The 11,877-nt window shown below is 38.4% G+C and overlaps 1 protein-coding gene across 3 annotated transcripts in view; it reads right to left on the bottom strand.

Annotated features, from left to right (window-relative positions):
• Window positions 1-336: 336 nt before the first annotated feature.
• The window catches only part of SLC9A2 (solute carrier family 9 member A2), a 78,708-nt gene continuing 67,167 nt past the window's right edge, over window positions 337-11,877 (bottom strand). The window contains exons 8-13 of one of the 3 annotated variants that reach the window (XM_037528937.1): window positions 8,957-9,118; window positions 6,868-6,964; window positions 4,605-4,736; window positions 2,206-2,296; window positions 741-874; window positions 577-631 (exon numbers count right to left, since the gene is read on the bottom strand). In XM_037528937.1, the coding sequence (XP_037384834.1) occupies window positions 617-631; window positions 741-874; window positions 2,206-2,296; window positions 4,605-4,736; window positions 6,868-6,964; window positions 8,957-9,118 (631 nt within the window). In that variant the 3' untranslated portion in view covers window positions 577-616. Of the gene's footprint in view, window positions 875-1,591; window positions 1,622-2,205; window positions 2,297-4,604; window positions 4,737-6,867; window positions 6,965-8,956; window positions 9,119-11,877 lie in introns of those variants that run through there. The other 2 variants (XM_037528936.1, XM_054701967.1) reach the window with 2 other exon arrangements.

Genomic DNA, 11,877 nt, shown 5'->3' with positions numbered 1-11,877 from the left:
GATCTTCTTTACCAACTGGGCATCAGGCTAGGATAAGGACTGCCTTGAGGCAGCTGAAGGCCTCCCATCCATTACCTTTTGGACAGATGGTTGGAATATTTTTAGAGTCATACACTTAAAAACTGACAATAGATATACATATTTCTTCATAAATAAAATTTGAGGCATAGTATATATTAAAAATTTCACCAATAGGATGTGTTAAAAATTTCAAAGTTCTATCATTCAAGTTCAATGAAGGCACGCTTTTTTTTTTCTTTAGAACTGCAAAGAATACAACTGCTAGCAACAAGTCATTAAGGACATTTGATGGGACTTTTTTTTTCTTTGATTTTCTTCTTGGGATAAGTCTTCCTCCCATTTATCAATGGCAAGACAATACCACCCAAAGACAGTATTTAGATGCATAGAGCTTTAAATGGATTCCACTGTGTGTCAGGTTTCAAAGTAAAGGACCAATCTGGGCTGGCCCAGTCACCCCAGGTCTGCTTTGCCCATTCCCATTAAGGCTTCTCGCTGCCGAATCGGGTTTTCCGGTTGCCAGGCTCCGATGCTCTTCGTACCAGCCTGGGAGGCGGCTTGGGTGGGACACCTTCAGTCATGCTGTCTTCCCGCCTCAGGCTAAACTGGCCTTTGGAGAGAAGGGGCTGTCTTAACACACCTGGAGTCTGGGTGCCCCCCTCTTTGTTGTGGGGAACTTGGGGGGCACAGGGCTTCCCTTGGCCAGAATCAACATCTACCTCATTCTTCCATTCCATTGTATATGTCTGCGGGGCTTTCTTTGAGAACTGTTCTGGCAAGAAGCGCCTTGATCGTGGCTGCAAATTGAGGACTGTGGTCCCGGCATCTATGTCTGAGTCACTGCTATTGCCACCTACCACAGAGCAAAGGACAACGTGAGTATGAGCAAGCATTTTAGAAAAAGGGTGTCACAAATGACTTGGTAATACATTAGTGGGTCATGTAACTGCTGTGTCCTTGTGTTCTCTGGGTTGGGTAGGGGGTCAGAGGGTCACTAATTCTAAGGACCTGAGCCTGTCGCATAATCTTTTGAGAGCCATACACCATCCTGAATATTTTTGAATGCATTCATCCATTTAATCCTCTCAATCATCCATTTTACAGATGAAGTAACTGAGGCTGGTAATGGCATACCCAGAATTCAAACAGAGTCCACCTGGCAGAAGCAGCTGTGCTGACCTCTGCCCCACAGGAAGGACTCTGGAGGACTCAGCTCAGTGTCAGAAGCAGAGTAAACTGACCAGTAACCAGCAGTTATTAGGAAGATTCTTGCCTTGATCCGGAATCTCATATACAATCTTCCTTATTCTTCTACATTTTCATAAAAGTGTATCAATGTACACTTTCCAAAGGGAGGAAGCAAGGCTAGAACTAGTTGATTGTCAACATTCAGGTCCCAGGACACTTCCGGTAGGTCAGCTGGTGGGGTGCTCTCCCAGGGTGAGGCTGCTGGACTTGAGAGCATTGCTGATGGACCCAAGCTGGTAACACAGTCCACTCTTAAATAGGTAGCCCTGCCTTTTCCTCCATTTTTCTCTCATCTCATATCTCATCTCACTGTCCATTGCCACCAGCCATCATCAGTTTTTCCTCCTCTTGGCTAATCAAATAAATAAGCAAGAAAGAGGGGCAGAGAAGGTTATCATTATTATGCCTTACATTTAATAAAATGATATTCGAATAGATTTCTCCTGAAGTTCACAGAAAATAGTTTGGACTTACATAAAGATTACCACCAAATAAAGCCATATTAGACTTTATATCAAGGTTTTAATAGTTATAACCAGAAGTAAAGTATGTGGTTGCCTTTATGAACATATTGGGAGGATGGAAAGTCATGATGTATTTTTTTCTATGTTTTTCAAAGAAAAAATACGTCATTACTTTTCTGACCACCAAATGTATTAGACTACTGTAAAAATTTAAATCCTTTGCAGATTTACAGGCTTCTCTTTACTGTTCACTAATCAAATGATGACAACATTTGCTGTACTATATTAAATAGGATGATTATGGAAAATAACCAATTAAATTATTTATTATGTGCCTAGAACTCCACTCAAAAATGTGTTATTATTTTAGATTGAACTCACTGTCCTTCATGAAGATGAGTGGGGACGTTTTTCTATTTTATAGACATTATAAATAAATTTCAAGTTTTTCTGGCCCAAGTGTATCCATTACCTGCATTAATGATGTTCTTTTTCTTTTGCAGCTTTTCTGGAAGCTTTGTATTTTTTGGTAAGGATAAATATCGGGAGGTGGAAGTAGAAGCCTGTAAAATAAATAGATAACTTTATTTAGGGCCTTCCTGGTGGCGCAGAGGTTGAGTGCTGGGTTGCAAAACTGCCTGCAGCCTCTGCTGCACCGGTTCATTCCCCGGCCACCGGGGGAGGGTCCCACATGGCGCGCAGACCTCTCCTGCTGCCCGCAGCTCCCCTCAGCAGTGTACTTCGGTCCTTCTGCCTGTTCTGCTCCCCGCTCTGGCTCTGGTGAATTCTCTCACCCTCACACGCTTCTGACTGTACCCAGTGCTTGTATAAATAAATAAGTCTTTAAAAAAAAAAAGAAAACTATTTAGGTTATGTAGATGTTATTATTTTAGATTAGGTATTAAAAATTCTATGGCAAGCTAAAATTAAAATTTTAGCACTTCATTCCAAACTACTTTGCAAAAGGTTGTAAGGATGAGGAATAAAGTTCCAAGCAATAATTCTTTTATTTAAAATAATTCAATCTCGGGTCTCCCTGGTGGCGCAGGGGGTTAAGCACTGCACTATGAAGTGGTCTGTAGTCTCTGCAGCACGAGTTTGATCCCTGGCCGGTTGGAAAGAAACCCACATGGTGCAGCGGACCTCTCCTGTCTTGCCTGCTGCTCCCCTCAGCAGTGTATTTCAGTCAGTCTGCCTGTTCTGCTCCCCACTCTGTCTCTTGTGAACCCTCTCACCACCCCTCCCCTACATCTCTGGCCTGTATCCCAGCTCTTGTATGCATAAATAAATAAATCTTTAAAAAAATAAAATAAAATAATTCAATCTCTTCCAAAATATAATAGAAATAAGTGCTAAGGAAAATGGAAACAAAGTGGAATCAAAATACACGATGTGAAAAAACCACTGGATTTTGTCTCAAAAAAGCTACAGTAATACCTATTTTTAAGAGTATTATTAAAAAAGACATAAAAGCTATATATGTGGGGGAAAATACATGAAAAAATATATCTTATTCAGGTTTAAATTACTTTGGTAAGCTTTAGAAATAATAGGGGAAAAATGTATTATTGTAGCTAACTTGCTGCCATTTCCAAAGCTACAGTTTCTAGTTTCTTTAACTTTTAATTAGTAGTGTCACATTTCACACATTAAGAAAAGATAATGTACACACCTAAATATTCCAATCTAGGATGACCCAATACAGAATATTATAAAAAATAAGAGGCAATTCCTGTTAAGCTAAATCAATTGTTTTAAAATGGTTTTCCTGGGCCTCCCTGGTGGCACAAGGGGTTAAGACGCGACCTATGAAGCTATCTACAGCCACTACAGCATGAGTTTGATCCCTGGCCGTGGAGATACCCACATGGTGCAAAGGACCTCCCCTGACTCGCCCGCTGCTCCCCTCAGCAGTGTATTTCGGTCAATTTGCCTGTTCTGTTCCCCACTCTGTCTCTAGTGAATCCTCTCACCACCCACACCTCTGGCCTGTATCCAGTTCTTCTATGCATAAATAAATAAATCTTTAAAAAAATAAAATAAAATGGTTTTCCTTATCTACTGCCAATGCCTTGGACCAAGTGAAGTGGGACCAAACTGCACTGTGAATTCTCATTCCCAGGCACTAATGTAATGCCCTGACATTTCAGTACAGCTGCTTGCACATCTTGGAGCTGCAACCTTCCCCTGGAAAAGTTAAATATTACTTTCCCAATGAAGCCTGACCTGGTCATTCTGTTTAAAATTGTAAACTGAGGGCCTCCCTGGTGGCGCAAGGGATTAAGCACTGCACTATAAAGCTACCCGCAGCCTTTGCAGCATGAGTTTGATCCCCGCCCAGGGAAAAACCCACATGGCAAGGCAGACCTCTCCTGACTCACCCGCTGACCCCCTCAGCAGTGTATTTCGGTCAGTCTTCCTGTTCTGTTCCCCACTCTGTCTCTGGGGAATCCTCTCACCCCCCACACCTCTGGCCTGTACCCCAGCTCTTGTGTGCATAAATAAAAAAAATTAAATTGTAAACTGACCCTTCCCTGCATTCCCAACAGCTTTCCTCAGCTTTTTTTGTTATTTTTCATAGCACTATTGTCTACTAACATCACAGATAATTTTCTTATTCTATCTATTGCCAATTGCCTTTCTCTCACTAGAAGATGAATTCTACAAGCGTAGTAGGCATGCTTGTGTTTCTGTTCACCAACGTATTCCAAGTGCCTAAGACATTGTTTGGAATATAACAGGTGTCGAAGAAAGATCTGAAAAGTCTTTGTAAGTAGCTCCATCCCAGAGTCCTCCATCAGCCGAGCCTCTAGAACAACTGCTGGTCCTGCCCCTGGACCCTCTACCTCCCAGAAGCATGAACTCAGTTACCCTGCGCTCCCGGTTCAAGCTGTTGTCTTTCCTAATGCTTTCTCGCAAACTGTGCCTTCGGCGGATCAGAATTTCCTTTGCTTGTCTCTCACTTGTGTCAGTAGTTAGGTTGTGTCTGTTGTATGACAAAGTCTGAAAGGAAAACACAAGCAACATTTTATAAAATATCTGCTCATTGCCCAGAAATTCCAAAAGTTGACCATTAAGCTAGATACTTAAGAACTATAAGTAAGAAAAAAGTTAACATTCTTTCAAATTTTAAAAGCATTTGTCTTCTAATATAAGTCAGTGAATATGTTTTTTAAGTGTGATCTTTGTAAGTAAGAAAAATCTTTACATTCATCACATGCTATTATCCATTCTGAAGCACCTTGTATTAGCAGCTGACGAGAGGGTGGGGAATACAAATTATTTTCATTCACCTATTGAACAGGAATTACTAGTGTTAAAACAAACCACTTTGAGCCACTTGGTGGTGCCCTGTCCTTTTGTTTAAGGAAAATTTCTTTTCAATTGAGTTGTCAAATTGAAAAAGCAGTTGCCATTACTGTTAATGATCACGTCCTAGTATTTGAAACAGTAATTTTCTAAACTAGGGCTATATCTGGCACACTTTTTTAGTTTTATAAGTTCCATAGAAATCTATTTCTGAAGACTGGAATTGGTAACTATGTTCATTTTCTGGCAAAACTAATGGAGCTTACTTGGGAATAGCCCTGTATCTAGAACTACACTAGTTCGAATAAAGATAGGCAAAAGTCTATAAAGTGAGGCTCAATCCCTGACTTGAATTTACTATCTAGTTGGGCATCTAAGACCAACAAAATAATACAAAACTATGACATTATGTGCTGACATTATGTGGTATGGTTCCATTTTAAAGGTAGGGCTGGGAGTGGAGACTGTTGGGGAAACACACAAATTGGTGGATATTGATCAGCTGACAGGAAGCAGTGGAACATTCTGGGCAGAGTCTAAAAGGTCAACATCAGTCAAGGAACAACAACAGAACTTGTCACTATGAGGGCTCTTGGGAAATGTGGAATAAGAATGGATAAAGTAGAGCTTGGAAATAGAAATCCCAAATTCTGAAAGAATAGTTTAATCTGAAAGACACAATTATGATTTTGTTTCATTTTAGATAGTAGAATGCTGCCATTACAAGGTGCTTAAGGGGAAAGGGTGGAACACCAGCAATGCAGGCTCGAATGGGAACAGCCTTTAGGGAGAGGCTTAGATGCTAAATGAATAAGAACTCCTGACATTGTTACAATAGGTAAGCTATGGAAACAACCCAAATACCTAAAAATAAATGACTGGATCAAGAAGATGTGGTACATATACACAATGGAATATCACTCAGCAATCTGAAAAGATAAACTCATGCCATTTGCAGCAACATGGATGGAGCTGGAAGGGATCATGCTCAGTGAAATAAGCCAGAAAGAAAAAGAAAAATACCGGATTGTCTCACTCATAGCAGGAATGTAGAAGACCCAAATAAGGAATCACAAAAAAAACTAATTATAATAATCAAAAATCAAAATCAACTGGCAACTATAAACCAGAGACATACTACAGGGTGGAGAAGGGAAATAGGATCAAAACAAGGGTGGTGGGAATTTTATGGGGACTATAACCAAGATGAAAATGCATACATTGTACAAAAATGAAAAATGATGTAAAAAATATATATAAAATAAAAAAAGAACTCCTAACATGCCACTTCATCTGACTGCTCTTCAATTTCTCCATCTGCAAAATGGAGACAACAGTAGTATTTACCTCTTGTTGGAGAAACAAGTAAGTTCACATATGCAGTGCCCTGAAATGTGGGCATGGAAAACTGTATGTATTCTCTAAGTGTTAGTGATACTGTAAGTAAATAATTAAAAAGAGTTGCTAACCATGAGAAAAATAGTGAAAGAAGTGACTCAGAACATGCTTTAAAGCACTTTCTAAATAATGAAGATTATATTTTTTAAAGACTTCTAAGCTATAAAGCTATCTTCTTTAAAAAATTTAACTTAACTTCCAAACTCATAAGAGCAGAACTCCCAAGGGAACTACAAGGTTTTACCCATGGTATCCAGAAGGAGAGTGACACCCCAACACAAGACAGGGTGAAGCAGTGCTGGGTGTGGGACCTACAGAGGCTGACACAAAGGTGAGGTGCTGTCCTTTATAGCTGGATAGCATAAAATCAAAACACAAATTTTTAGCCAAGGGCAAACAAATATTTTGCTAAATAAATTATCCTCACTCGTTGGCGGATTTGATAGAGATTTCTCGATAATATTTCTCGAATTTCATCCATTTCACCAGGTGTGAGCTTCCTTATTTTTTCTTCACGACAGTCACTGTGAAAGTTTAAAATAAGACTATTTTACTATTCAATCAATATTAAAATCATCAATTTTCTTTCCAGAAAATATAACATTATTATTTAAGAATGTTACTTTGAACACTTGGAAATTACCTGATATTTTCAAATAATTCACAATTCTGAACTTTTGATTTTGGTGTCTAACCATTCTTCATAAGTTTAATCATGTACAAGATTCTAGAATCTGTCCATACAGTTATTTTTTATGGAGAAAAACTACAGTAGCTTGTAATGCTATCATTTGATTATTTCTAGTACTCCATAAATAAAGCAATAGAGGAGTTTTTCCAACAGAAACTTGATTAGCTACGTTTTGCTTTTATGGCCTGGTCTTTTAAATACCTCATTAGAAATATTTGCAAAGACAACACCTACCATACATAAGCACGATACAGTTGATCCTCATTATTCAGGAATTCTGTATTTGCAAATTTGTCCATTTGATAAAATTTATTTCTAAACACAATATCAACATGAATGGCATTTTCCTCATTATTCATAGATATGTGGAAAGTGGGGGGAAAGGAGAGCTGCCTGACACACAGGTTCCTAAAGAGGGGGAGCTTGGTGGTACCTGCCTTCTACTTTGAATCTGGTATTCTACACAAGTGTCATTTTCACAGGGCACTTAGTAATACAGTTTCACATTTTGGATGATGATTTTACTGCTTAAACTGTCCTCCAAGCATTGTCTGAAATGCTGTCTAGTTTTAAGCATAAGGAGTCACTTTTCAGTTTTTTCTCCTTTAAAAAGCTTGCTCCCCTTCTCCCCATGTGCACATTTAAAATTTTTCTCTTTTCTGATTTTTAGCAGTTTTATTTAGCCTATATCTATATTTGGTTTTCTTTTTATTCCATTTATTTGCGGTTTCTCATACTTTACATCTTTTATCTAATTTGGGAGATTCTCAGTCATTCTCTCTTAAAATATTGTTTCTAATGCATTCGAATGTCTTTCCTTCCAAGCCTTCCTGATCACTTCTTTTTACTCTGGATGGTGTGAACTCCCATAATTTTTATAGGGGACTTCAATTCCTAGTAAAATATTAGTTTTCATAGTTGGGTGTGACTTGGAGCTTCCCCTCTCATTTTAATACACCCCTTGGCAACATTTTAATTAGGTGACATTTAGTTTAAATGAGTTTCAAGCTCATCAGTGAAAGAAGAAAGCTGTAATTTCAGTCATTTTTGTGCTAGAGGTGCAATGATGACTGCATAATGAATGACCTCACTTGCTAATTGAATATTTAACTGTTCTGCTACTGATTTTGTTGTAAGATTTTGTTTAGTTCGCTTCATCATTATAGTTCTTCATGTTGTCACTTTTAAAACTAGGGAGAGAGACTAGATTGGTGGATCTCAATCCTAGCCGTATATTAAAAACATCTGAAAAACTTATAAAGACACCTATCCCTGGGCCTAAGAACAGAGATTTTCATTTTACCGGTCTGGATGGATCCCAGGAATTGATTATATTTAAATGTTCCCATGGTGTAAACCACTGCACTATATGATCACTGATTTTCTTTCCAGTCCTTAAGGTATGACTCTGAATAATCTACAAGGAAAACAGCTATGTAATTGCATGCATTTTTGCAAGAGCAAATTTAAAATGCCTCAAACTATTCGATTTCAAAATGCTTGCTAGAGACTTTAATTTACTTTCAATAAGCACTGAATTGCCCAAAGCAAACATAATATAGGCATAATCCTCTTACACAGAACAAAATATTTTCTGACTCATCAATTCTAACATAGTATGACATGATATGACGGGACATATGACATGACAATGTAACAAAACGTGCAGCTCTCTAGATTTTCATATTAACTAAGATCTTTTTTGGTTGTGAGATGTCAAGGAATATCTCTAGGGCAGAGGTCAAATTTGTTATGATTGCTGATTTCAAAGTATTATAAAGACAGATTTAATATTGTTAACTTTTATTTGCAAAACAGTACTTACTTTAGAGATGCAAAAGAAGGGACAGTGCTTATCAGCCCAGTCTCTGCCATCTCAATGGCATGTTTTATTTCAAGTTTTTTATATAAGGACACAATGCTTGACTTGGGTTGGTTTTCCCGAATCAGAAGCTTCCGCAGGTATTTGTCATCAAACTTCTTAAACCTGGAAGTGAAAAAGCAAAGCTTCAATTAATTAAAGCAACACTGACTAAGAGAAAATCTGGTTTTTACCAATAAATTCATTTTGACTACTCTCAGGGAATATGGACTAAGTGTTTAGCTAGTCTGATCATTACATATACTTTTATATCTGCATCCCTGAATATTTGTGTATATAAGGTACACATACATGGCATTTATTGGTATATATTTGTATAAGACCATGGCATACATACAGCTCATACTCACTAATTATAAAATATATATGTATATATTTCTATAGTTTCTATTTCTCTCATTCCCCTTCCAGCAAAATGACTTGAAAGTGTTGTTAATAATCCTCTGTCTTCAATTCCTCTCCTCTGATTCTTTCTTGAACAGTGACAAATCAGGTTACTGCTTCCAACAAAAAATTACTCTCATTAAGGTCATCAATGATGCCCCCCACATATAAATCTACTCACCAATTATTTTTCTTCCCCTTCCTGAACCTTCCTGCTGAAAACATTTTCTTCTAAGACACCACAACCCCCCTAGATGCCGTTTCTCTCCTTCTCAGCCTCTTTGTCAGTTCTTTTCCTTCTTTCTGATGTCTTGGTGTAGGAATGCCTGAGGGCTCAGTCTTTTGTCTTTCCTTCTTCACCTTCACTCACTCCTTGGTTATCTTGCTGAATCTCATGAATTAAAATAATGTTTCTATGCCAATAACTCCAAAATTTGTATCTCCAGGATACAAATACTCCAAATACTCTGCCAAATCCCAGAAATGAATTTTTAGCTGCCTACTCAACATCTCCACTTGGGTGTTTAAAAGGAACCTCAAGTTCAACTGATCTTCTCTCCACTGTAGTTAAAGACAACACCACCAGGCCAAAAATCATGGTATTATCTTTGTTTCTTCTCCTCTCATATTTGGAGTTATAGACTGAACTGCAGCCCCCTAAAAATTCATATGTTGAAGTCCTAGCCCCCAGTACCTCAGAATGTAACAGACCACATTTGGAGATGGGGTCTTTATAAGAGGTGATTAGGTAAAAATGAGGTTATCAGGGTGAGTACAAATCCAACCTGATTGGTATCTATATAACAAGAGGAAATTTGAACAAATACATGTATGGAAGAAATAGGATACAAAAAGGCAGGAAGAAGGCCCTCTACAAATCAAACAGAGAGGCCTGGAACAGAGTTTTCCCTCATGACTTTCAGAAGTGACCAGATCTACCAACACAATGATCTTGGACTTCTAGCTCCCAGAATTGTGAGAAAATAAATTTCTGTTATTGAAACCCTTAATCTGTTATAGCAACTGAAGCAAATTAATACTCCCCACTCTCTCTATTAGCAATTTTGGTTATGTTCCACCATGAGAATACATAGAAAATTCAACCATTTTCACCATTTCTAATGCTATCACCCACATCTCAAACATGACCATCTTAATGGAATCTTGCCACAGGCATCTATTTGTTCCCCCGCTTCCACCACTGCATTCTTACAACTTATCCACAATGCAGAAGGCAAAGGATCCTGTTCAATATCTCTCAAACTATACAGCCCTCTGCATCTCAATTGGGGAAAAGTACAATGACCTGCAGGCCCTACCCAACTTGGTGTTACACTTCTTAGCAACTTGCTCCTTTTACACAGGTCACATCTAACCTGTATGTTTCCTGTCCTGGAAATGCTCTAGCTGTGCTCCCACCACTAGGCTATAAACTTAATGCTCCCCCAAATACCAATATGGCTTGTCTGCAGACCTCCTTTAAGTATTTCCTTGAGAAGCATTTCTCAAAAGAGACTTTCCTATCCATCCCATTAGTTGTGTGCCATTCCCAGCACTTCTTATTTTACTTTCTATATATATTTTTCTTCATAGCCCTTATTTTCTAATGTGTTCAATAACTTACTGGTTTATCTTCTTTTCTGTCTCCTAGCACTAGAAAGATCTATATTGGAAGACAATTTATTTTTCTGTATCATCAGCACCTAGAACATTTCCTGGTACATTATTTAGTATGTATGGCAGAATGGATTATTTGGTCCTGATTTCTCTGTGCATCCACACTCTCTGCCATATTACGTGGCAATGTCCTTCTACCAAGGCCTTTGTGACCTGTTGTCACTTCCTTCCTGAAACTGGGCTCAATGTTACTTGCTTTGATCAATGGACTATTAGCAGACATGATAATGGGAGCAGAAGCTTGCCTCTTGTATTTCCACAAGATCCATTAGAATTCACTGATGAGTCCCAGGTCAAAGGTGATTGTCACATGAGCAGAGGGAAGTCCCCCAGTTACACCAAACACCATCAGTTGGGATCAGCTGACCACCAGCCAACCCACTGAAGCATGAGCAAGACCAGTCTGGAACAGTTGACCCTCAGCCTCTTGATTCATGTATCTGAATAATAAGTCCTATTTTGAGCAGCTAAGCATTGGGGTAGTTTATTATGCAACATTATTATGTCAACAATATTTGTTGAGGTGCATGCAATAAATATTTGTTGAGAGAGAAATGTGTTACAGGGATCACTATAAACCTAAGGTAGTTTATAAGCGCACCTGTGCTATGAAAGTAAACAATGTTAACCCACATCCTTGGTGCTAGTCCTTTGTGTTAAATGCCAAAGGGGCTATGGACAGCTAAAGAGTCATCCTTTAAGTACTTTTTTATTGGATGTGCACTACACTAAGGACTGCACCTACTTTTTTCTAAGTTTATTTTGTTCATGTTAGGATCACTGAAGCAGTACTCCTAACATTA

The sequence above is a fragment of the Talpa occidentalis genome, unplaced genomic scaffold (genome assembly GCF_014898055.3).
Source record: "Talpa occidentalis isolate TD23 unplaced genomic scaffold, MPIMG_talOcc4v2.1 talOcc4.5, whole genome shotgun sequence".
Classification (NCBI taxonomy): Eukaryota; Metazoa; Chordata; class Mammalia; order Eulipotyphla; family Talpidae; genus Talpa; species Talpa occidentalis.
Note: the sequence above shows the minus strand (reverse complement) of the source record. Positions and strands in the feature narration are given on the sequence as shown.